At 40.2% G+C, this 26,779-nt stretch overlaps 1 protein-coding gene across 2 annotated transcripts in view; it reads right to left on the reverse strand.

The window, feature by feature from the left end:
- Positions 1 to 3,404: 3,404 nt before the first annotated feature.
- The window catches only part of ctdspla (CTD (carboxy-terminal domain, RNA polymerase II, polypeptide A) small phosphatase-like a), a 35,059-nt gene continuing 11,684 nt past the window's right edge, over positions 3,405 to 26,779 (reverse strand). Inside the window, exons 2-8 of one of the 2 annotated variants that reach the window (XM_072688872.1) lie at positions 18,055 to 18,212; positions 16,193 to 16,225; positions 12,949 to 13,050; positions 7,569 to 7,625; positions 6,089 to 6,181; positions 5,401 to 5,586; positions 3,405 to 4,169 (exon numbers count right to left, since the gene is read on the reverse strand). In XM_072688872.1, coding sequence (XP_072544973.1) covers positions 4,044 to 4,169; positions 5,401 to 5,586; positions 6,089 to 6,181; positions 7,569 to 7,625; positions 12,949 to 13,050; positions 16,193 to 16,225; positions 18,055 to 18,212 — 755 coding nt within the window. In that variant the 3' untranslated portion in view covers positions 3,405 to 4,043. The remainder of the gene's footprint in view (positions 4,170 to 5,400; positions 5,587 to 6,088; positions 6,182 to 7,568; positions 7,626 to 12,948; positions 13,051 to 16,192; positions 16,226 to 18,054; positions 18,213 to 26,779) is intronic. The other variant, XM_072688873.1, reaches the window with a different exon arrangement.

Below are 26,779 nucleotides of genomic sequence, written 5' to 3' on the forward strand. Positions count from 1 at the left end.
TTGTGAGACTAAGTGATGCAGAATAGAGGAGCAACCCCTCCCAAAAAAAATGGATGATGAAAGATCCACCGCTTCAAAGCAGAGGCAATGACAAGCAGTCAAAATCACGAACATCTCAAACTTAATGAAGTCTACAGCAGTAGCTGCGAGCATAAATAATTCAAGTGACGTTCTGCCATCCAGACGGTGGGCTGGGAAATGACTGCTATCGTGCAGTACCCTTTAACATTCTGCCATTTTATTTTTTTATTTTTTTAGAGAAATGGTCATCAATACAGGTCTGGCTTGAAAAGCTTTTACGCTTGGCCCCCTGAGCTGCAGATGGGTGCTAAAATTAAGTTGAACTGGCACTGGTAGAACCTCCTACTTAGCCTCTGACACACTGAACAGAAATTCAGATGTGTCATTCACAGTGGCATACTTATCAAATTTACAAGCGTTATATTAGCAAAGCTGCTGTCTTTTTATTTTTGGCAAGAAAAGTGTTGACGCATGTAACCAACTGGCAAGGTTAAATCATTAGCTTCCTGTTTACTGTGCATCTTTTCATCCTTTCCTCCTCTGATCAAGGGGGCCACAAAGTCCTGGCTCCTCAGGGGATAGAACGGGTCTGAAAGGGCACTGAAAGGATGCACATATTTTACTCTCACACTGATTTGTCCTTCTCTTGCTGAGAAAGGAGCTCCATGAATTCAGGAGAGGGTCTGGATCAGGTCCACCAGGGGATAGAGGGCAGTGCTTGGACCCCTTGGACATGCAAGGACATAGCTCTACCACAGTGTAAAATTATAAAGGAACCTTCCGGAGCTCGAGAATGATAGGCCTTCATTTAAATATGATACTGTGTTGTTTTTTTTAGGCCTGTCACGATAACTACACTGTTGTATTGTCGTACAATATATGGACATGACTTTATATGACCTTAATATTGCCCATTGTGTTTACCTAGCAAGGAGAGCCTATTAACATGAATGGGACAATATCAGATCATCCATCAACATTTTTGTGACTGGCCTGGTGGGACTACTGGGCCTCAGTTTCTTGTTTGTGGGGAGGAATACAGAATGGTGCTTAGTGATTTGGGGACAGACCATGCTCTATGACTTTTCCTTAGTGACTGATGGGGCCTAAGAGGATGGCGTCCTGTGTCTTCAGTGGCCAGAGCACTGTTCGTCGTTCGTCCCTGGGCTCTTCTAAGTGGACCGGCTGCACTGCCCCTAATATTTGGCACAGAATCTTAATTTTTCACGACTTAAATAAAATATAGTTTAACTTCACAGTCATCATGCTCTTTTAAATATTTATGTCATGCACTGAATATATGTATGCATTTACAATTAGCTACAGTAATTCATGAAATAATGGATATTTGTATTATAAGATAAACTGTATTATTCCTAATTTTTCCCTTTTTCCCTTCACTAAAATACTACATTTGTAAGAGCTAATGTTTATTTACAATAATATTTATAAATAAATTACATTTATTTATTTCCAGTTTGAATAGCAGAACATGATCATTTATACAAAACACCTCTTTAGATATTTACATCATATTTTCAAGCATAATATACTTTATTTTTATTTATTTATTTTAGTTATTATGGCTTGTTCAAAGTACAGTTAACAATGCTTTTCAGACAAGATCCTGTATCTATTTCAGTGCTACATTCTTTCAAAGCTGGTTTACAATGTGGCACGATCACAGCGTTAAAAAGGAAGAAGTTGCTTCGTGTATTGCAGCTTGTAAACCTGATCCACCATAATATATCCCAGTCAGAACCTGGAGAAAAACCTGCATTTTCTTACCTCAGACTGCCTCCTCGGAAACATGAAAGGTAAAGGCCGCCGAGAAGAACTTATTACTACTAAATTTGTTTGACATTCTCTCGACAAAGACAGCTGATCTCATGGTGGTTGCTAGGAAGTTGATGGGCTTAAAGTCCATGTCAAATCAAGCAAGAAACTAAACATTTGCTTATTAACTTTTTTTCAACTCTGGGGCCACCCGTTCTGATGTGGTACACTCATTGGATAGAATCACACCTCACACCTTTACAACCGTATATTTGAACAGTTCTGGCGTTCAGACAAAACAGCAGATTTATTCTGGACAATCTGCTCCAACTCAACAGGGACCCGTCCATAAGCCACCTCCAGGAATCATTCTCCAAGGAAACCAAATCATGTGCATAGTTTATGGTATTTAGGCTCACCAGACAATCATAAATCTCACAAACTATTCCCTTGCTTTAATAGCCATCCTGTCAGGTAAGGTTTAAACCAGTCTCTGAGAGTTCATGGCCATTTTAGTCCATAGTGTTATGACCTAGGTGCACACAATTTCAGCATTTGACCTTCTGTTTAAGATTGAGGGCTGACAGACAGCTGGTAAGCCAGTGTTCGATCATGTCTGTTGAACTGGTCACACACAGATTTGGACCCATGCACCCTACAGTGCTCATCCATGAATGTGAGAGGGTCAGTGTTGTGCTGTGTTCCCCTCACGAGGCACACATTACTGGCAGTGGTCTAAAACAGACTACCTGACTGGACTGGCATCATTATTAAAGCAAGAGAACCTGTAACCAAGTATCAGAGGGGTATCACAGGGTCAAAATATACTTACATCACTCTTTCAGCACCACTGACTGATACTGAAAGTTCCTAAATGTCTTTTAACTCGCCAAGGCTTCTTAACCTGTTAGTGATCATGATTGACTACAGCTGGATCTGAAAAGCCAAATATGATATTCATGTCCAGAGGAGCATATGTAAACTTCCAACCAACTGTCTATCTGCAGTGAACATGGGAAGAGGTATTTATTTCCTCCCACTTTTTTTGGGCTACACTCACTTGAAAAATAAAGGTGAGTGAAAAGGTTCTTTGAGTAACGCCATAAAATAACCAATTTTGGTTTCATAAAGAATGTTGGTCATAGAGATGTTTGTGGCTAAAGAACCTTTTAGAGGTGTAAAGAACCTTCTCATTTACAAAAAGGTCTTCATGGAACCAAAAGTGGTAGTAGTTTGGCATCTCTTAAAAAAAAGTGAGTGTACTAAAAACTGGTCTTTGCAGCTTCTGCCATTCCTGCACAGACTTTTCCAGAAAATAACCTGCAAGTCGCTTCTGATTTTGATTGCATCTTTTATTCTGACGAAGTTAAATACTCATAGCGAATTGTACTGTATTTGGAGTGTTGATTAACAGTAGCTAGTCTCACTTTACACATCGTTTTGCAAATTTCAATAAGGTAATAGGTCATGACCTCTCCCTCTCCATCAACACAATACTTATATACTATTCTTTCAAAAGAACCAGAGAGTCTGTATATTGGCATCAGTCTTTAGAGCAATGAAGACTAGTTTGAAATCACTCAGAAATGTCACCAACGTCCTTAATAAACAGTTTTAAAATAAAAGCTCTCCTATTCACTCAGGTTTACAGTAAATGTTTAAAGGTTTTGAGTTCTTTGTAAATATGCAGCATATAAAATGTCATTTATATCCTCATAAAAACAACAGTCAGAAGGCACTTTATTTGGTAAGAGAAAAGTCACAGTTGTTGGAACGACTGGTGATCAAGAAAAGTCTGCCTGCATAGCATGAACCAAAGGGTTGACTGGCTACAGCCTTTTCATCACCCTCTGAGAAAAAAAATAGATTGTTTTTTGTGATTTTTCCCCCCTTTGTTTGTGGTAAATATATAGAGCTTTTGGATAGTAAACTCTTATGTTTCCATTACAAAAATTAATATGTGTTTATTTTTTTTCTCTCGTTCTGCGGCAAATTTAGAAACTTACACTATGTACATTTTTTCCCGTGCCAATGACACATGTTGGCAAATGGTCCAATAACTTGTCGGACAGCAGGTGAGGGTTCCGTCCGCAGAGCACAGCAAGGTGGGAAACAGTTGAGTCCCTCCACTGAGACAGTGGCGCCTTCTAGAGGCCACAGCTGAATGGTGGCCTGGCCTTGAACGGTAGTGGTGGAGTGTCTGTGTATGGGAGAGAGAGCAGTAGAGGGCAGTGCCAGTCTCAGTGCTACCTTGCCCTCAGGCTCTGTAGCAGACTGTAAACGTCCTCCTCCCTGCTCAGGCCCTCGAACAGAGGCAGCAGGTCCAGCAGCTCTGTGTCAGTCATGTCATCAAACCACGACTGCACAGGGACCTGCAAACACAATAATAAAATACATCACAGGAATCCCCTAAGCTTAAAATGACATACTTTTATGTATTATTGTTTTCCTAAAAGATAACAGGATATATATATATATATATATATATATATATATATATATATATATATATATATATATAGTGTGCCATATACTGTGCCCCCATCATAATATCTGAAATTGTGCACTTTAACAATTAACAAAAAACAGTTGTGCCATCTTTTTTGTGGCCACTGCATTATTTAAAATACCACACCTTTATAATGCTTGAATAAACTTTGTAACATTAACCTATTAAGATATTTACGACTATATTTTACTGATACATATATAAATATATAAAACATACATAATCATATTTATTGAACAATATGAAAATAAAATACCACTGTATCAAATACAATTTATATTTTTGTGACATTTCTAGAAACAACATGACAAAAAGGCAAAAACTCATTAAACATTACACATTAAACAAAATGGGTCTTGTTTAATACCTAAATTAAATCCTTTTTATTTCTGGTTTATCCTCATCCTTTTGTTGAATGAGAAATAAACTGTATTTCTATGTGGCAAAAGCAGCAATATCACCTAGAAGACCTAGAAGGGAGACTTGTGTATAAGGGCATCCAATAAGCTAGAATAAGTTTTCCCCACATCTCCCAAATGATTTATATATGTTCACCAAGGGTCAGATCTGCTTTTCTCAAAGGTTGCAAATCTAACACCTTTAGATTACTCAGTAAGAGAGCTGGAGTTCGGATGCATAAGACTGACAGCATTAGGATTGACAGACACAGCCTCCTCCATCCGACATGATGGGTAAATAATAGATGATAAAGGACCTCAGATGCTCCAGGACGGGTGGTGACCAGAGCCTGCTCCTGCCCACACCGCTGGGAATTACATTTATAACAGATCCTCAACTAGAGGATAGTTCACTTTAAATCCCTATAGAGACTGGCTACAGCTGAGAAGCCCAAGATACCACTGCTGAAAGTTCTTAGTTAGATGATGACAGCAGTGTGAAAAAGAGCGCAACAAGAATAGTTCCGTCAGTGGCCATTTTGCTTATAAAGTCATAAACAGGGTCAATAAAAAACGAGTGCTTTAAATTAGGGCTCAAATACCATGAAATTTTTGTGATGGATATCAATACCAATTTTAAGTAGCTATAAAGTCTGATATATAAGTCCCACCATCAGGACACAGCAGAAGACTTACAGCATTCTCTGGGTGAAAGATGTATGAAGCGGGAGAGTTGTCCACTATGATGACTTTGCTGAGTTGTCGGCCCAGCCGGCTGAGGTCTTTGACATAGTTCCCTCTGTGGAACACGCAAGATTCCCTGAAGAGGCGTGCCCGAAACACACCCCACTGGTCCAGCAGATCTGCCACAGGGTCAGCATACTGAAAACACACAGAAAAATGCACAGCCTGCTCACATACTCAAACATCTTCAACAACCTCAGGCTACACAGAACATGAAGATAGTAAAAGTACAGTAATAATAAGTATAAAAGTGGACTACAATAGACTGGCAACAATCTATATATTCATCCATTTTGGAGGATTAGAATGAAATGTAATTACGTGCAATTTATTTGGCCAGGATGTTATTTTTTTTACATGAATTAAAAGCCCATTGTCTATAATCTTATATATTGTTTTTGGTTCTGAATAATACCAAAACAATCTAATCATACTGAATATGAGCTTTAATAATTTACTGTACTAAACTGTTTCCTAAAGACTCAGAGATTTACAGATATAACAGTAATAGCAGTACTAATAATGATAAACATCTCAGTTTAAATAATTCAATAGCACAACACCTAAATTGCAATAAGCCAGGAAACCAAATGGTCCCGGTCTTTATCATTTCTATAAAGTATGTAGGGTTGTGTCTAACCTTAGCTAGGCTGGCTGTGAAGAGCACACATTCGAACAGTTCACCCATCTTCTGCAGAAACTCGTCCACATGAGGTCTCTTTAGCACATAGACCTGCCAGTAAAACACAACACGTTTCCTACTGAGTGATACAAACAGCTTTGTCACTACTCAGAGCTGAATACCAGAGAGACTAGAAATACAAACAAACCTCTTTGTTTCTTGTTTTCTTTCTTGTATATGAAGTTCAGTCGCTGCAACCCAGTACAAGTAATCAAGAACAGGCCAACCCTGATGTACAGAGCCTATCCTGGATTACTTGAACCAGGTAACAGCCATCTCCACAATACAGAGAAGACTAAAGCAATATGGCTGGACTGAATAGACTCTTTTGCTCTCACACAAAACACATACATACCTCCCTGCCAAGCATGTCATATCATTTCAAATTCATAAAATGCAGCAGTAATGCTATTACCACTCATGCAAAATGTGTGGCATGATTTTTAAGTTACGAGTTGGCATCTCAACTCGTCTCAGTATTTTAACATGTGACCTCAGTAAGAGCCAATCAAAATCAGCATATTAATGAGATCATGCACATTAACAAGCAATGCCCTGATTATTTGGGTGGCCAAAATGGACCAACATCTTTAAATCAGGACTGCATATTTTGTTTACTGTAAAATACAGCAACAAACCATACCACCATGGTACCAAATGTAACTTTCAGCTGTGAAATTAAAAGCATGAAGCAAACATGCACAAACTGCATGTTTGCTTTATGTTTAGGACACAATATTTTTTCAGACAGAGCAGCAGAATTATCTCTTAAATTTGCATATACTAGTTGAGACTCAGGGGGGTGGGGCAAACAAGACTACAGTTTCCATAGCAATAATCCTAAACCTTTACAGTTCTCACAATACCATGCAAATCCAATGAGTTTATATCTTAAGGTGACACCCCTACAAATTGGGCATGGAAATGCAGCTAAATGCAGTAGTGCCAATTTTGTTAATACACAGCAGTAATCCGTAAAAGCAAATCTATAAAATCTATAAAAGCAAATGTGTTGTAACTGTACTGTTATTTTCTCTTTAATGTCATGGCAAATTTAGTGGTGCACTTTATGAATCAGGACCATTAACATTCCAGTCTCCTGCTATTACAGCTTGGTCTGGATATGCTTGACCATGGCCGGAAAAATTTGAAAACCAACCAGAATGCCCAGGGCCCTTTGTGACGGGCTGGAAATATGTGAAACTGTATACTTGGACTTTTTGCTGTTCTTTGTGTTCTGACCGCACTATTTTCAAAATCAATATGAATCTAATAAATAATGTGTTCTCTATATTCAGTTACACAAAAACCTCTGTGTACACTGTCTGGTAACACTACACCATACTGTATTACAATTGATGGCAACAGGAGGCCTCTTGTCATTCTGCCAAGGATTCAGTGTGATCAGGCACTCTGCTGAGAATCATTTGTACTGTACCTGATGAACTGTGCCATCGATCTCCACAGGGACTATAAAATCCGCATTACTGATGGGCTGCAAAGCAGAACAGAAAGGGACAGATTAGCAGCAGTGACTGCTAAAAATTCAACTGTGATTTCAATAAGGCACTGAAAACAAATAACTTTTTAAACAGTGTAGGCTAATGTAAAACTATCTTGCTAATAAGCCCATCAATTTCTTTTGAGTGTCATTCATTAATTGTTTTGTGGCCAAAACTGAGCATCTGTGCGCATCCCAGCATTTTGTATATTATGTGCTTTAAAAATCAAATGAAACCTTGACATGAGAAGCAAAGATCATATTAAACCTAAATGCTCCTACACCTCCAAACTGACCACAGCCACTTGAAGTAAAGCAGAACAGAACAGACACAGTGACAGAAGCGTTAAAGCCTGACTGTGACGCTCCCTCTCAGAAGAGATGCTCGGTGTCTCCAGTGCCGGAGGGACACAATAGACACCGTGATCTCAAAGTGATTGACTGCACACTCAGACACTGCTACCTGCAGCTGAGCTCTGATTTAGAGACACGCAGGGGAGATGTGGAGTTGTGTGTGAGTACATCTGTGGCTGAAAACGAACTGCACAGAGCTAGTGACTGTAGATGCACTTTGGAGAAACGGAGAGAGGAAGAGAGGGAGACAAAAAGAAAGAGAGAGAGGCAGAGGATGCAAGAGACATGCAGAAGACAGGATGAAAGCACTCAGCGGGCGACACAGGCCGTCTTAATGCCACAGAGAGAATGAGAGATGAAGATGAAGATGAGAGGGTGCATCAAAAAATTTGGGATCTCTTTGCACTTCTCAGATGCTTGTTAAAAATAAGGCTGTGCTGCAGTGTGGTGCTGACAAGTTTTAATAGATTTAATGTCGAGATTTCGCCCTTATAATGCATAATTTGGACGTACTATTTAAAAACATAAGAAATAATGAATCTAATAGAAACTAAATTCAATTTCAAATATTAAATATATATTTTTAATGAAATAATATAGTAACAGAAATGTTTGGAATAAACTCTAACCACATTAATGTACATATAATTTAATGCTCATCGTTTCCATTACAGAGAGATGACATTAATGTATGTAAAATTCACAAAATAAGAATTTGTCAGTGCCTCCAGCTTCTTGAGTCATTCCTTTAATATGCCATGAGCATTTGTAAAATACAAACAATTAGGATGCCTGTAGGCATTCCAATAGCCATAGGCGTGTTTTTGAGGTCCTTTCTGAGGATGCAACAAGTAAGAACAGAAGACTGTTTTTAATACAATCAGTTAATCACAGACAATGAGACTGAAGGATGTCCAGCAGAGGGAGCATTAGATCTGTGCAATGACTATATGAAGCCAAAACCAGTGTGATTTCTTGTCTTCCAGGACATCAAAGCTCCTGCTAAAGGAGGAAATTCTCCTAAACTGTTCCAGTGAATAGGTTCCTTTATTTAGGAAGCAAGGAAAGGGGTTCAACAAACTGCTTCCCTTCAACACACTGGACTTTCTCTTTTTTCCTCAAAGACAACAACATTATTCATGTGACCCAAAGTAAAAGTCATGTAAACACAATTTTTAACCCTCCCTCTGAAGTCCAATTGTGACATTTATGTTTTAGACACTACAAATGGCCATAATTAATTTTTAAATGTACATTACATTTAAGGCATTTGATCTAGAGCAACTTACATTTGAATCATGTAAGTACATAGGAATGTAAATGCAGTATAAGGAGTCTTGCCCAAAAGGGCGGAGGAGTGTGAAGTGCTTGTTCAGGGGGGGGAATCGAACCCCAGTCTGCCTAGTTTTACTCACTACACCAACCACCAGTGTGGTTACCTATAACGCTACATGACTATTCTCAACCACTTTTTCTTAAATATAGGTTACTGTGCCTGATATTTATACTTAATCTGGTCTATTTTGATTGGTTGCCCAGTATAGACCTCTGAGAATGTGTGATCATTCTGATTGTCCGCAACATGCCAAGTTAAGGAACTCCAGGTTTAAGATGTTTTTCCCTACAAGAATAATTAATGGAAAACACAAAAACTGCCAAATTTGCACCCTGTGGTCCAAAGCTGGTCCGTTTGTGTATATTTACTCCCTGAATGTGACTGGATCCTCTGAACTGTACAAGCTTGTTAAAGAGTCACAAGACAAATGTTGCTGCATTTAAGCTAAAACTGCTGTTATCCTGCACAAACCAGCAAGCTTTGTCAAATGGGGTAGTTTAGTTGCTTTGGCAGTAGTAGCCTACAATTAGAGTAGCTGGTGCTGTTTTATAACAGTGCTGAAGTTAATTCACAACCTCGTAATTCGGAGGATCCAGCGGCATTTGGGCAGGAATGTACACATGACAAATCATCTCAGCTTTGAAACAGTTGTTTACCACAAGATGCAAGTGTTAGAAATGTGAATAAGTCATACATATTTCCCATTAGGGAAAACGGTTTTGATGCTTATTTCATAAAACTATATGAACAAAAGTATTGGGACACCTTCTCAATAAAATCAAGGGTTTTAAAAAAAGTTGATCCTACTTTTGTTGGAGTAAACGCCTCTACTGTCCAGGGAAGGCTTTGATTTGATTGCATGGAGTGACTAGAGCGTTAGTGAGGTCAGGATGTGGGACGATCACCACCCCGCCACATTTCCAACTTATCCTATACTATCGGATAGAGCATCATGATTCCAGACCTCTAGCTCACACCTGGCATTAGGCATGGTGCCAATAGGTTAATGCTTCAGAGAGTCCTATTCTATTGTTAGTATTTCTCTACAGGGACTAGACAAGTTGGGTGTGTGCAATTGCCCATCTGTGTCAGCAATGAGTTAAAAGTAGCTGAACTACTTAAAGTAGCTGAATGTATTCATTAGAAGGGGAGTCCACAAACATTTGGACATATAGTGTATGTGTTTGTCACCAGCTATTGGTCACCAGCTATAGAGGTCTATTGTAACATATTTAAAAAGAAGTCCAGGGTGAAACACCCCTTCCTCATTTCCACATAAGGGACTGGGCTGCTGTAGTCGGAAAAACGGTGGACACATGAACAGGCAAATGGATTTACAATTGTTAAGGCTGGTTTTGCAGTTCACATATGGACTGTATGGACTGAGGGAGGGACCGGCATTTGAAACTTTACAATGTTTGCATACTATGTCAAAGTATTATTTCAAAACAGAGGTGCTTTCAGTTTGCCAAGATAAGGCCCCTTTAAATTTTCTATTTCATCACTAGAAAGCTTCCATCACGAGGCCAAACAGAAGAGCAACAACTAAACATGAGATCTGATTGAGTGCCTAACTCTTCAGGCAGAGACGGAGACAAACAGATTAGAGAAGTTCAGTATATCTGGATTAGATCTGAGCAGAAATGACACTGGTATTTTTTTCTGATGCACTAAATAAGTCCAGTTCATTAAACCAATGTTTTCTAACAGGCTTCTCCACCTTTTCTCTCCTCTGGATTGATTTAACTCTCCTCTCACTCTCTGTGGTCATTGCTATAGTTCAAGCTGACCTTCAAGTGAACAGACACAAAATCAACACAATATGCAACACCCAGAAGCCAATTAATTAGTAAGAGAAATAAGAGAGGAATACGTCTTCCAGACTTCAATAAATGAGGGGAAAACAACTCTCTCCAGAACTTTGCCCTTACGACGCACCAACAGTTTCCAGTACAGTACTTTTACAGACACACCCTTGTGTACAATCTTCGGCAGCCTTTTAACATAGTGTGTGTGTGGGTGGCAGAATGGGTGTATTTGTGCATGTGGTGTGTGTGTGTATGTGTGTGTGTGTGTGCGCAAGGGGAATGAGGGAAAGAGAAAAAGAGCATGTGCGCACACACAAAGGCATGCATCCCTTGCTCCTTCCCTTTCTCTGGGCCTCTCTCTTTCAGCCACCGCCTCCCTTCTCTTTTCCAAGCAACAAGAAGAACTGCCAGACAGACATTTTAAAGGAATCACTGTTGTTAGAAAAAGCACTTTACTTTTACTACTTTACTATGTTCCTATGTGTAGTTCAGAAAACTGCACTACAGCTCATGCACTCCTCTCCAAGAACAGTTGCCTTCAAAAAGCTTATTATGCAGTAATTATTACTATTATTGTTATTTTTATCATTAGTAGTAATAGTAGGTATAAATAAAGGTATAGGTGCACCTGCTCATTCAGTGTTTCTTTAAAAATCAAGAATATATAAAAAAAAAAAAGTTTATCCTGCTTTTGTTGGAGTAACTGTCTACTGTCCAGGGACGGCTTTCTACTAGATCTTGGAGCATTGCTGTGAGGATCCGATTACATTTAACGCCAAGAGCATTAGTGAGGTACGGATGTTGTGTGGACACCTCTTCTAATAAATGCATTCAGCTGCTTTAAGTTGCTAACAAAGATAAAGGGTACAGCAACTGCCTTTTAGACATACAGTGTAGAGAAACTGCCTTTACTAAAGACCCTATTAAAACCCCCTTTTGAAATGTGTACTTAATAAAACACTCTTTGCCAAGAGTGTAGTTCTTAGGGGGAAAAAAAAGTTCTATATATTATCAAAAAGTGCCAATGAGGGAGCTGCACAATGCATTATTTGAGGAACAATAAACATTTTCAGAATCTTAGAGAAGAATCATCTAACCATTCAACTGGTTATTTGAGTTGTCATGGTTCAATATTGTCGCAGTCATACAATTTGTCTACAAAAACTAAAATGGCAGAAGAAAACTTATAGAAAACGTATAAAAGACAATGGAAAAAGATTTGATTTAAAGTTATAGTTATTTTGGATCGGTTTTATTGATCTAATCATTAGGAAAGTGTTTAAAGTTGCACTATACAGTATGCTTACTGCTAAGAGTGTAGTTTAGTAAAACCCTTAACTAACAATAGCTAAGAGTGCAGGGAAAAACTCAAACAACATATAGTTGGGACAATGAGCTTGAACTACCAACCATCCAAAAATGGAGCAGAAGATGCAGGTCTTTAGAGAACTGGGTCATTGGGGTGAGCAGGTGGCTCCCTAGAGGAGACTTTCTAGGCACCACATTGGCATTTAATCTCAGCAGAGGATTTCATTCAGCCGGGAGTTTTAATCCCACGGCGAGCTCTAAACACCACCATTGTCTTCTGCTATTGAGCCTTGGAGTACTCAATGGATTATGAGCGGATTGTGAAATAGGCTTTACTCCAGCACAGCGAAGAACTCTTAGATATAATCACTGGTGAGCTGTCCATACCCTGAAGTTTATGACAGAACACCACATAAACCCACATGCTAAATCCTTGATCAGTAGTAGAACAGAGCTTACTTGTAAGTAAGACACATGATTAAGAGTTAAGAGGGTGTGCATGTGTGTATACCTTAAAGGAACTGTGTACCAGCGTCTCGTCGAGGTCGATCACCACGCAGTTCTTGCCGTAGTCGTTGATGCTGACCTCAGGCAGGAGGTATTTGGCTGGAGACTGAGGGGAGAAAACAGAGCAGAGAGGATGAAAAGAGGAGGAGAGGAGAAAAGCAGTCATTTGAAAGGAGGAAGAATCAGAGTCACAGTTATCACTGTAGCAGGGAATTAAGGGCTATTCTCTGCCCAATCAATAAGCACTAGTCATTACCCTGTGGTTATCCTTCCATATTGTTTATATCCATCACTCCTGTAACAGCAGAGGGGGTTTCCTAATGCTTATGGGGCACACCTAGATCAAACGTCTTTAGGCATTAGGATTATGGTGTTCCCCCAAGTTTGGCCGCATTGCCAAGTACTAAGCTCAAACTGAGTGTATAGTTGAGAGGGACAGCCAGTGTGAGAATGAGTGAGCATGCGAGAGAGAAGAGGAGAGAGATGATGCGAAGATGTCCTCTGCCAAAACAGGTCTGAGAGCAGCAGACTAGCAAAAGGCCAGATGGTCCCACCTGAGGGGGTACAAAGATATAGACACACTTGCACACATGATTTCCATAACAGTAAAGCAGTACATATACAAAATACTGCATCATTACATGTGAACGTGTGTACCTACTCTATGTCTGGACCACATTGTCTGGGTTTTGTATATGTGTACTTCTCTCTGCACATAAAGGCTCATCAGTCTTTGTAGAAAGCAAAGGCAGTGAAGGACAAACTGCTTGCTGTTTGATTCTTCTGTGCCAGGGAGAAACCATGGGAGTCCTACATGACCTCACACCCACTCTCTTCACTAATTAGACAGAAATGTGCCGCTTGAGCAAAGCACAACTGTAAACCTGGCTCCTATAAAGCAAACCTTTGTCCGTCACATTGATTGACATGTCACATACTTAATGTAAAAAGGTGTGTGGGTGTCTGTGGTGTAATAGCCTCATCAGTCATATCAGTTTTATCCACTTTTGTCTGCTTGGAAGTTCTCAACATAAACCTCTTGACAAGCATTGGACCTAGGGGACAGACTGAAGGAGCTGGAAAGTCCTAAAGATCAAGACAGGCAGCTAAACATTTTGTATTCCTTCTTGGCTTTCATAAATGTTACGATACACAGCTAGGCTATAACTGGTTTAATAGAGGCTATTAACCCTAATCCATGCCGAAATATGATGTGACTTAATATAGAACTTGTGAAACCTCCCCCCCCAAATGAATATGATCCTCTGTGGCCTACCAAGCCTGCATGACCTTGACATTTGTTGGAGCAGCAGAAAATGGACGGCCATTTCAGCACTGCCCTTCGTGATGCATTGCACACTGCACACAAATAAAATGCTTATTATCTCCCATGTGCTTCGTAGCAGAGGTTTGCAGATAAACACAAACACTTCTGAGAGGATGCTGGGATTTTGAAACACCAGCAATTTGGCTGTCATTTGATTTCCAACTGTGGCATCATTTCTTGCCAACCATCATTAGCTATACATACAGAGCGAGCATATAAACAGTGAGTTTCCCTTTAGTTGAGAATGCCACGTGTGAAAACTGACATCTCCAATTCCTCTTCATGCATTACAAAAAGCAGTCATGCATTTTCCCCCTCCGACCCTTCTCAGGCCCTTGAGAATGGCTCTACTCATACAAATTCTGAGCAGTTCTATGAAATGAGATTCATGTTAGCAAACAGAATGTTACAATTTTATATTTGAGGGTAAATATGGTTGCATCAAAGATCAAATAAAACAGAAGCTCTTCTGCACCCATCAGTCAGCGAAACTTCAAGCTTATCAGAAACTTCATAAATGAGTAAAAGCCTAAATATTAAACCAACGCTAATAATTTGTTTCTAGGACTGATACCCCCCCAATCACTTTTAATGAAGGCAAAATAAACCCCATGATTATGTACAACATAGAAATCAACTCCAAGGTGAAGCACATTACCAAAGAGGTGGTCACAGAACTTCCACAAGACGAGAATTGGAATAAACAAAAAACTGTGGCACCAAAATCTTCCATATGCTGGACAGTGTGGACAGCCGAGGTGTGCTGAGTAGGCAGGGACAGGTGGTGTGTATTTTAGGCTTTGCTCTCACCTAGACAGGCCAGCAACTGTGCCAAGCGTGAGGACACTACTCAGGGCACAGAAGTCCTTCTCCTGTTGCCATCCGCCTCTCTGAGAGGTGTCTCACTGACTCACCAAGCCTTCTGCCGCTCCACAAGGGATGAGCAGCTCTCTACTCTGGACCACCGTGTGCCACTCACATTGCCTACAGACTATAGTCCAGGCTAGATGTTAAGAAAAGGGTACTAGGTGGACTTGCTCACATGAATTACACACAAGAGTTTTGTTTTTTTTGTTGGAATCTGTATTAGCTTAAAAAAGGAACTAAAAAGCGAGCATTAAATATGCTAAAATATGTAGACCATTTTGGAAGCTGAATTTTGAAACATTAATTGATTCCCAACGGAGGATTATAGACTAGAGAAAGGCAATTTCTGCAGTATCGACTATTATCAAATTTAATCAAGGCTCCGAAGACAAGCCACCCTATTCGCTGATTACCAGGAGTACCAAGTCATAATACTGTTTGCTTAATAAGGCTGTGGGATTCAATTAAATTCAATTATATGAGAAAGGGGCTAAACAGAGGAGAAGCAATTTAATTCCATGTTCTAGTGGCTGAGGAATGCCAGGGTCGCGGAACGAAATGGATAAAGAGTAATAATACCAAAATCTATTTGGCAGATGCAGGGGAGAAATAAAAAAAACAAAACAAAACAAAAAACAAAACAAACAAAAAAAAAATCCCACAAGATATCAGTAAAGAAATGCCAGACAGTGTGTTATTTACAGACATCTTCAGTTTTTAAACGTTATTATGATAATCAAATTAATATAATTCAAAATGTGTTGTAAAGGGCAGTTGGCGCAACAGTGTGAAACAGGCCACAAGCACAAGCTGGGTTTGTAACCTCCCTACCCAAACCCGAAAAACAAACAAAAAACCTAAATAAATAAGCTGGTCACAGAATCATGAATACAGTGGGTTAGTCATGAATTGATACCTTCTAGAATAGTGGGGGGAAAGGGGCAACTTGAGGGGTGCAGAACAGCCACAAAGAGCAAGCAGGGTTTTTTACAAGGATGCAGGCAGAAGGACTGCTAGCGCAAGCAGGCCGGCATAGCGAAAAAGATATACATACACTGGGGATAGGGATGACCTGGACCTGATCACACTGAGAAATAAAACCACAGGGAGGGAGAGAGACAGACAAAGATAAAAAAAAAAGAGAGAGAGAGAGAGAGAGAGAGAGAGAGAGAGAGAACATAAAAACATAAACAAAATACAGAAAGTACATGGGAGACTCACATTGAGAAAGTAACCAAACACCACAAGCTACTACAGTTTGTAGTATGCTCCTGCAAGGCAATGAACAGGCACAGTGTAAACATGTCCCGGTAGACAGTCAGGTCCTGTAAAATTCTATCTGTTTCAAGGTTCATAGAGTTTGTACGAATACATGGGCTCCTTTTTTTTTTTTTTTAAAGAGGAGCTGGTCCGAAATAGGTCAGCCCTGACCACAAGTGCTTGTAAAATGGTGGGACATTCCGCTGCAAAACGCGAGTCTTTCGCGAGTAAACACTAGTGGTAATGTGATCCGATTTAGGCCCATTTATAGCTGCCTGTACCTGCCTTGGCAGTAGACACACATGTTTGTGGAAGAGCGAGCTTCGGTGCCTTTCCATGGGCAGAGGGTTCGCCGTACACCACACAAACTCTGAATGTTTGTGTGTGTGTGTGTGTGTGTGTGTGGGGAAGGACAGAAGTGAAAAAGAGGGAGAGAGACACCAAGAGAGGGAAAAGGAGAGAGAAAGAGGGGGCACTAGGCAATCCATCACTTGAGACATACAAGGCACACTTTATTGGGATTAAAGTACCAGCAGTACTTTCACCAAAGTGGGAGAGTGTGTGTCTGTGGCAGCGGGAATGTGTGTATGCGTGTGCGTTTGTGGGAGTGAGAGTGTTGAGAGTGTATGTGTGAGTGAGGGTGTGTGTGTGCGGGGGCGGGCGGATTCTGAAGAATGTGTGTGTGGCGAAGTATGCCCATCATTTCTTAAGCTGGATGGTAAACAGCGTAGCAAGTTCACTGGGTTCGGAACAGCTGGAAAACTTTGCGGTGTGGACAGAGACACTGAGTGCACAGAGTGTACACACTGCAGCAGCTCACAAACAAGAAACAGGGAGCGGGAAGGGCAAGGAGAGACGTACGAATGAACAGAGCAGCTCTTCGCGTGGGGAGGGTGTCACTAATATAACTCGCACATCAGCATCAGTTGACCCCTCCATGTCAATAAATGGGTTCTTTCGTAGCAACTGTCGCGAGGCTGGGCAAGAGCTACAGAATGCTGGCAAAACTCCAAAGCAATCCTATAGAGTGCATTTGTCATTTCAATTTCTGTTTATTGTGAATGTGTGTAAACGTCACATGCATATATAATGAATGGGATGCAGTTTTCTTTTTTTTCCCCCATTAACATTAGAGTGGCAGTTAATTTGCAGATGTTGTTTCTAGCCTGCCTTCTCTTAATAGGCTAAAACTGCTTGATAGCACAACTAGAAACCTAACTTTGCGTAGCGACTCTGAATAAATACAGCTCCAGTTTCTCATGAGGCTGACTAGAGGCTAGGGTTGACAATACCAGTGTTTCGATATTGACAGCAATATCAGTACTGTGTACACAGTGCTCGATAACAAGTCACACAATGGTAAAAAACAATCATTATCTGACCAAGGGCCAGTTTCGTTGACATTGATTAAGTCTAGTCTTGTCAAATTTTTCATTTCATTTTGACCAACAAAAAAATCCTTCTAGGTTCAAGTTCTTTAAGTTCTGAACCTCTAAAAGCTTTGGCAGCCTCACAGTAGTTGTTAGAAAGAAAACAAAACACATTTGTGGGTGGAGCATAGATAGGTCAATTAAACCACTCCATTTGTGCAGTGTTGTACAGAAGAGATTTACTTAGATCAGAAACACTGACTAGATAAAACTGAATCGGGCTTACCTTAGGAGAGCCGCCGTTTTCCTCGGCAGGTGGAGGCAGGGTGCAGGTTTTGTTGTTGGGGGCCGGTGGTTCCACATTGTAGTTGCGGAAGCAGCAGAAGAAGGGGCTAAAGATGCTCCTGCTCCGGTGTTTCTTTAAGCTGCTGTTTGACTGCGAGACTGTAGTGAAGAAAACACATACACACACACACAGACACACACACCCGCTGGTCACTGCGACGCCCGTAATGCACACTGCTCAAAACATCTGGAAGTTCACCTTCCCTGCCCTGTAACTTTAAACGCTGTTGTCTCACATCTGCTTCGCTCACTCGAAGGAGGTTGTAACTGCAGAGTGAAGGGGGGGGGGGGGGGGGAGGGTTTCTATTGGTTGAAAGACCACGCTCACATGACAGCCATACCGTACAAACACTACCTTCTGTATTAGCATATACAGAACAGGTTTCCATGGCAGCCCGGTCACCTTTGCCCCATTCGCTTGCATATATTCTCTCCAAGGCGCACGTAGCACAGCTCACATAAATGTTGTTAGTCGTGTAATGGAGTACAGAAGTTACGCAACTCATGCAGAAGTAAAAAAAAAAAAAATAAATAAAAAAAGCAAAACAAAAAGACTACTTCCCAAAATTGATCCAATGCAAAAAGCATGGTAGTGGGCATAACTGCAAAAACTACTAAGGTAATAAGTTATGCGACCTACAATCATATAAAAAATATTAACTTTCAAACAAGCATTTTAAAGCATGTTTTAGGTCGTCAAAGGTCCTCTAAGGCTTGACACAGCAGTCAAAAGCACAACCATGCAAAAATAACAAATTTTAACTGGAGACGCACGTACGGCCTAGTTTCCCCTCTCAAGATGAGTCATCTCCCTGTCGCAAATCTCCATTTCTCTCCATCTGACGGGACGAACAACATTAACCTCAATTATAGGGAAAATAGGTGTGCTGATCCCCATGCTAAAACGAAGGAGCATTTCCAATTACTCATTACAGTGAAGGAAGTGAGCAGCGTGTAACGGCGGATCTGCAGAAGAGTAGGCATGCAGCGGCCACAGGAACTGTGCAGCCAGGGCTGCAAAAACAAAAACAAATATTTCCATAGTTGCATCACTGCGTTTCACTCCAGCTAGCCTTCTGCGGATAAACAGAAAGAACGGCAATATGGATTTTACACCAAGAACGTCTTTACTAGGACTGTCCTGATCCCAGGATATCAATACTGATACTAAATGTTTTCATCATGATGCTCAATACCAGATGGTACTATTAAAGTGGTACTGTTAAGTCCAGTCTCTGCTTTAATCTAGGTCTGGACAACTGGCTCCAAATGTTTATTTAATCAGTCTATGTCAATACAAATTAAAGAACTGAAAGGTCCTGCACTTACAATACTTTCTGCTGCTCCACTGCTTCTATACGGTCATATCCATGTACAAAGTGCTGTTTAGACTATTTAACGTATTCAAAACAAATTGACATTCTCTCACAATTTCAGATGTTCTCATGTCAGTCGCTGTAATTACAATTAAAAAAGTTCCCACTGCTAGAGGAGGAACAATGTGGGGTCAAAGATGATTCTGAAATCTTTTAAAGAAATTTAAAGAAAAAAAAATTTCTCCAAGTAACATTTTAATTCTCATGTGATAAACACATGCAACAAAAGTTACTAATGTCAAATGAACAGTTAATTAAAATGTCAAACTAGTGTACGTATATAATTCATGTTCAGCATATATATATATATATATATATATATATATATATATATATATATATATCACACACATTCCTGTGTTCTCTGGAATGATGGTGCTACCTCCAATACTTTTGAGATGAGTTGGGGACTTATGGGTGTTGGGTAGTGATCATCCAATATTTACATATATTTATAGTGGAGACAGTTACACCAACAAAAAGCAGGATAAACCACTTTTTAAATACTTGATTTCAGGAAAAAAAACAATAAATGAGCAGGTGTCCTAATACTTTTGTCCATATAGTGTACTTTGCTAGATGACATATTGTCAATGTAACCTTTTAAAACACTGGACTGCATATTGACAACTTGACATTTCAGCAGGAACAGACTTACATCGATCAGCTTTAACATTAAAACCACCTGCGTAATATTGTGTAGGTCCCCCCCTCATGCCACCAAAACAGCTCTGACCTGTCAGGGCATTGCCAGCTTCGAATTTTTGTTTGTGGTACAGCAGTTCTTCTGTGGATCGGACTAGATTGGATAGGCTTTACTCCCTATGTGCTAAGCCTGTTCACTTGCTGCTTAATATATCCTATCCCTTGACAGGTGTCATCAGAACCAGACCATCAACGTTATTTACCTTAAGTGGTTTTAATGTTATGGCTGATTGTGTAGGTCTGTGTGGCATATGTGCTCTATTTCAGAACAGAAGTTCAGATCCACTATTAATAGAGAAAAAAGAAATTCTCCAAGAAAGCCCCAATCACTACAAATGTGTCTTAATGTATTCACTGCATGCCAAGCAGGTGTGACGTGACGATGTTAGCTTTTAACATTTAATTACAGCATGTGACGCAATTTCCCTATTGAATGTTTCATTCATCTGTTCAGATAAATATCTAGAAGAAACCATGCCAGGCTACGCTACAGCCGTGCTATTTTGTGGTGACCTGTAGTGGGTTAAATTGGCCTCTTGAAGATTGTGTTGCAAGTTGTCAAGAGAGCCAAGCACTCTCGTTGGCACAGTAACAAGGTTTCAACTGGGCACAAGTAATCAAAGCAGGCAGCACTGCCTTTACTAGCATGGCAGCCATCACAACTAAAAGTCTCTACAAAGACATTTATAACTGGTAAAAGTCTTCACCCTCTTCACATTTATCCAGAACAATGTTTATTAAGATTTCACAGCTTGTGCAGCTGTTATGAATACAATAATTGCTCTGTGATTAAATCCTTTGTTTTGCCGTTAATATTTAATGGACGGAGTTGAAGCTTATTGGGTTTCCAACTCTTATGGGAGGCAAATATTTACATTTCAAAAGGGAGCTCCTCCTTCACTGCCTCAGTTTAGCTACACAATGCATTTCTCCAGGTATCATAATTGCAGGTGTCTTAGGCTAATCACAATGTTTGTCTGTCTTTCTCCCTCCTGATTTGTATGCTTCCAGCTACTAAGACATGATAAGACATGGTGTTAGGGGTGTGACACATTTTTCATATTTTAGAGTTCAACAGTATTGGACACTAAGATCACAAACATTTCTAATATTTGATACAGTTAACTTGATTCTACAGAGCTTGAATTAGATATCACATTACTGTTCTGTAATGTGATGCAACCAAATACTTAGTCAAGTACTCAACAATGATTTATAAATTCAAAGACATTACAAACAAGAAATCTTTTTTTTACCCATCTACTCTGTTTTTCCTTTTACCTTTTGCTCTATTGCAACAAATTAGTCTGATTGCCTCTTCTCTGAAAAGGTTATTACCAGCCCTTTCACTGCAGCAATTCAATCAGAGTATCCGTTACCAATTCAATGGCCACTTTCCCACCAGAGTACACAGTTGCAGATACAATGGCAGAGCACAAGAGGTCAGAAAGTACAGGTTAAAGTAGGTTATTGTTTAACTTCATTGTTTATTTATCTGCACTGTTCTCTCCATTTAGTCAAGGCGAGTAATATCATTCAGTTGTAACGGTAAGACAATCAAGTCTTTGTGGCATTCTTTATCCTTATATTCTTAGAAGGGCTGGCATCTTCTCAACTTAAGAAGCCAGAGCTTTTGAACGAGTGATTTTGTTAAAACCAAAAAAATGACGACCACATTCTCCAGAGATTCTTAGCCATGCGAGACTTTTGAACTTAAAGTCACATGCAAGAAAAACACACATAAGTGCAACACAGTGCAATAATTGTGCAGATGTGTGTTATGTGTACAGGTTTTCAAACATCAACACATCATGAAACTACAACAATTAATTTTGTTTTCTGATATTTGCATACAACTATTCAGAATTACAAACGATTTAAGAGTGTAACATTGGCTGATTATAAGGGGAATTCTATAGGTTTGATGAGACCATCTAATTCAGAAAAAGAAGTTAATCAATTGAACTAGATTTCTGCTGTGTGTAAATCTGACATATATAAGACTACAGTCACAGTTACACAGTGCAGTTGACCTCCACATCTGGTTGCTCTGAATGTTGCCAGCCTGTTGCTTTTGGACGTTTCCCAACTACAGAACCGGTGATCCTGCTAAACATGCCCTATTGTGGGTTACTTACTGGGGGGTACTTTGGTGTGTTGCTGAGGAGCTGGCTACAGCAAAGCAATATGGTATTGTTGGCACGTTAAGCTATGGAATGAAAGCTGTCTGGGGAATGAAACCAGTCTTGGATTTCTCAGCTTCTGGCTGCCAACTTGGACTCTATTTATGAAAGCCTTTAGGATTGTCACAATACAAGAGGCTTGATCTTTATACCAAGGGTGGTATCAAATGCTTGATACTGATTGCTATGACAGAAAAAAAAATATTTATCAGTACTGTCTAAACACCAAACGCTTAGTCGAGGATATGTTTTTTACAGCAGAACCAACATCAGTGTGGTAATACACACCAAACTTTTCTAATGCAGGCAATATACAATGTCAACCTGACATGATCTTATTTAAACTTTTAAAACCGTAGGAAAAGGTCAAATAAATAAAAAACTAAAAAATAAATATTATAAAAGAATTGAAAACAAAACATAATTATGAAATCTCTCTACAAATACATATCATGCTTAAAAATTCCCTGCACAAACATGCATTGGTGGACAAGTGGAAAGATACATACAAGATACAGACAAGTTGAAAGATAACGGCATAGGACGTAAAAGAATCATAAGGACTGTTGAAGTTTTATTTATATTACTCTGAATCATATTTGTATAAAATTCTGTGACACTGTTCTTGCAAGAGTACACCTCATCAAAGCTACATAGCGCAGAAGTAAGTACTCCAGGCAGCAGTTGAAACAACAGAGACACAATTCTCCCTATTGCAAAAAGCTTCTGAAGCTGATATTTTACAGCCAAGCTGATACAGAACTCCCCTTTAGAAATCATCTGATTCTGTGACATTGCAATGTTTTTGGACCTATATTTGATCAATCTCATGCTGCACAAATGAGCAACTCCTGCTTTTCTGTGATCCCATTTTGAAGCCATCTCATTATTTCCCGCCGTGGCAGAATAAGAAAATGCAGGTGGGAGGGAGGGAAAGAGGGAGGGAGGGGGCGTGGAGGAGAGCAGCCAGTGTGAAGAAGCCTCGGCTGATGCCTGCCTCCTAACCACCCTCAGCCTTCCAGTACCGCTGCTCAACACAAACAGTGCTTTCTCCCTGTCACAAACAACACTGCTGAAAGTTTGGTGCTGCCAGACACACATAAGGACGGACACACACACACGCGCGCGCACACACACACACACACACACACACACTCATGCCTAAAAACATATTCTCTAGCTGCCCACAGGAATGTGGATAGAGTCAGCTTGCATGGTAATGCCATCCTCTCCATTTCTGTCTGATTAAGCTTTGCCTAGCTAAATGTTAAAGAGCAATGTTGTCCATTAAACCTGCTGCTAAACACACATGAATGACAGCTCCGGTTTTACTGTCGTTGTTGTTTCTGTGTGTGTGTAAAAGTCACAGCAGGCTAGGTAGTGGAAATGACATTAGGAACTGTAGTGTTGTGTTCAATGGAACCGTGTTTCCCACAGTCTGTGAAAGAGGTAATCTGATGCTAGGCTGTCACATGCATGGGCAGGGCCTCTCTCGGGGCCCGAAGCAGAGGAAACGCAGGAAATTCCTCACATTCCTGACAGGAAGAGATAATAACCCTTCGACCCGCAGCAGGGAAAAATGCCCATCGGAAACGAACTTAGGCCACGGCTCTGCTACATCAGGGAGCTCTCCTGATGGTCTGGCTGCAAAGACATAGACTGGGAAAACTGACAAAGAGACAGGCAGGGAGACGGAGAATCAGGAGGACGAAATGTAGGGTGGCAGGTTGTGGCTGCGTGGCACTGAAGGTGTAGGGATGTGTGAAAGCTCTGCTGCGGTTTAAATAATTCAGATGGAAACACTGCTGGCCCTGTCTGAGCACCCGCAGAGCTTTATGCAGCGAGAAATGCAAAGGGACTGAGGAGGTCAATCACCGCAAGGCGGCCAGCACGATCTAGCAGATCAGCCCACATTGCTTAGAAAAGAGTAGTTACAGGCGAAATGAACAGGGAAAAAACACCCAGACTGGGTCTGCACTAATAACTGTATTTATATCACTTTATGGCTTTCCACGATGAACACATCTTTGAGGGCTGCGACAGAATGGAGTAAATCATATTACGGGTGCCAGAGAAATATAATTAGATTGGTAAAACATAGCATTTGGAAACATGTCTAATGTTAGAGTAAGAGTGGCATGCATGAAGCATGAGACTGATCAAATGTAGACAAAATTAAATTTTGCTGTGTTTTCCAAAATCACAGGGTCACGGTATTAGATGACATTTAAAGCAACATTGTGTTGCAATTTTTACTTGAAATGACTTCAGTGTGATTCATATCAACGACAGTAGTATAAAAGTGAATTACACTCCTTGGCTGTAGGGGGAGCTCATTTGAAAAAATGCATAATATATGCATTCTGTATAATTATGCAGCAAATTAGTCTGTGCTTACACAACCAGTCAGAGGCCAACTTTTAGTCATAACTTTTCACTTTCTAAATAGTCATCACAATGTTCAACTTCAACAAACATCAATTTTATGTCCATACTGTGCAGCCTTATTTCTAACCTATGCTAAAAACAACCAAAAAGACAGATGCCCCCAAAATATATATAAACGTAAGAGATCAACATGAATGAACTTCATGAATGAATTCAACTATTAGATCATGTGAAATGTTATTCTCAATACTTCACAAGTAATGCCCCAAATTCCCTATTCAGACTTTTTGGGTTTGGTTTAGTTTTTTTCCATGGTCAGTCTACATTGTGGACCAAAGTTGACTTCTGTAGATGCCAAACATCACCCTTTTTAATTTGTATTGATTTGTTTTTTTAAACTTAATTTTCCTCCCCAATTATGCTCCCATCAGGGTGAGGACTGACACAAGCCTACTCCGACAAGCACAACTGGGCACCGCCTCCAGGCAACGTCATAAGGCAATAAAGAAAGTGTCAGGTACCCTGCTCTGACGCATTGGGGAGAGAGAGACACCTACCCACCCGAGAGCAAGGTGAATTGTGCACTAGGGCTCCAGATAACCTGGTGTCTCTGACCTGGAAGCGTTCCTTGGGTCATAGTGGCATCGCCTTAGTCCACTGGACCACTCTGAGCCTGCAAAATTGTATTTTTGAAGCATTTACAAAATGCTTAAAAAAAAAAATTCATTATAATAATTATAAAATTATAAAATGCTTCTTTGCTCGTAAATTGCTGGAATACTTGATATTTTTTGTCCTTATGGCCCTCCTCCCAAAATACGCTGCACTTTGGCTCTTCAAGACAGAAGGTTTTGACACCCCTGGTCTTCGTCTTTAAGAATTACAACACCAACTCCAAAAACTATGCAAACTGTTTTTGTGGTTAACTCAGTCAATTAAACATTCTTTAGCACAACACAGAGGCTAGACTATGTAATGCCCTCAAGTTGAATATAATTGGTTCTGAATGAGTGCTCACTCTACTGTGACATTTTCCACTATATGTTAGACAATGAGCAGCTGACCTGCGGATGATGTAAGACAGAGGACATCACCGAGTTGAGTCTGGCCACTGAAGCAGACACAAAGCCTTCTTCTTAGTCTAGTGTTCTCATTATGTCTACAAGTATGTCTTTCACAGCTCTTGTTTGTAATTCTGTGGCTAGAATATACCGTTCCCCTTACTGTGGTGTCAAGTAAGCACTTGTCTGAAGCACATTTAGCCTGTGCCTTATCAGTATCAATGTGCTAGTGGTTTGCTATGGTGATAAAAAGCACTTCGATTTAATAGTAGTGTGAGGGCTAGTGACTGTGATCTAGAGTACAGAAACGTTCCCAACAATACTTTACAAACAAGAGAACCAAGGCGTTCCAAACACTCACAGGACATCGGAGGTGAGACAAGGCAAGAAGCAAACCTATAATCCAGTGTTCTAACTGCTCCCTGCTTAAACAGTCACTTTAATAACAGCACCAGGCAACTGAGATTAAAAAGATGATAAAATCTATGCACTCTTAGCTGAATGGACTGTATACAGTACTAAAGACAGGATTCAAGATCATAGGGAATGCATAGGGAATCTGTTCTTGGAATGTTTTAGTGGTCTTGCACTACACAGTGTTGGCATGCTTTTCACTACAGCTACACTGGCAGCTAATTGAAAGCCTCAGGTAGTTGTGCATTCCTCTGCTCAAGATTCAAAGCAGCTTGTGTCAGTAACAATGTTACATAACATATTCTTAGTAGAGTTATTATTTCAGTTGCGCAGAGTGCCCAAATTCAAAGAGGATTGGAGGGGATCTGCACCTTTCAAGCATACATATCTAGACATCTCAACACGGATAACAAACTACATGCACCGAATCCTTATGCCTCTGCTCAGCGGTTCGGCAGAAACACGCCAAATCCTCCTTGGTTAGATGGAGTCTGTATCTCTCCTCCCATCCCCTCAGAGTGCACCATTCTGTATGGCGC

The sequence above is a fragment of the Salminus brasiliensis genome, chromosome 1 (genome assembly GCF_030463535.1).
Source record: "Salminus brasiliensis chromosome 1, fSalBra1.hap2, whole genome shotgun sequence".
Taxonomy (NCBI): domain Eukaryota; kingdom Metazoa; phylum Chordata; class Actinopteri; order Characiformes; family Bryconidae; genus Salminus; species Salminus brasiliensis.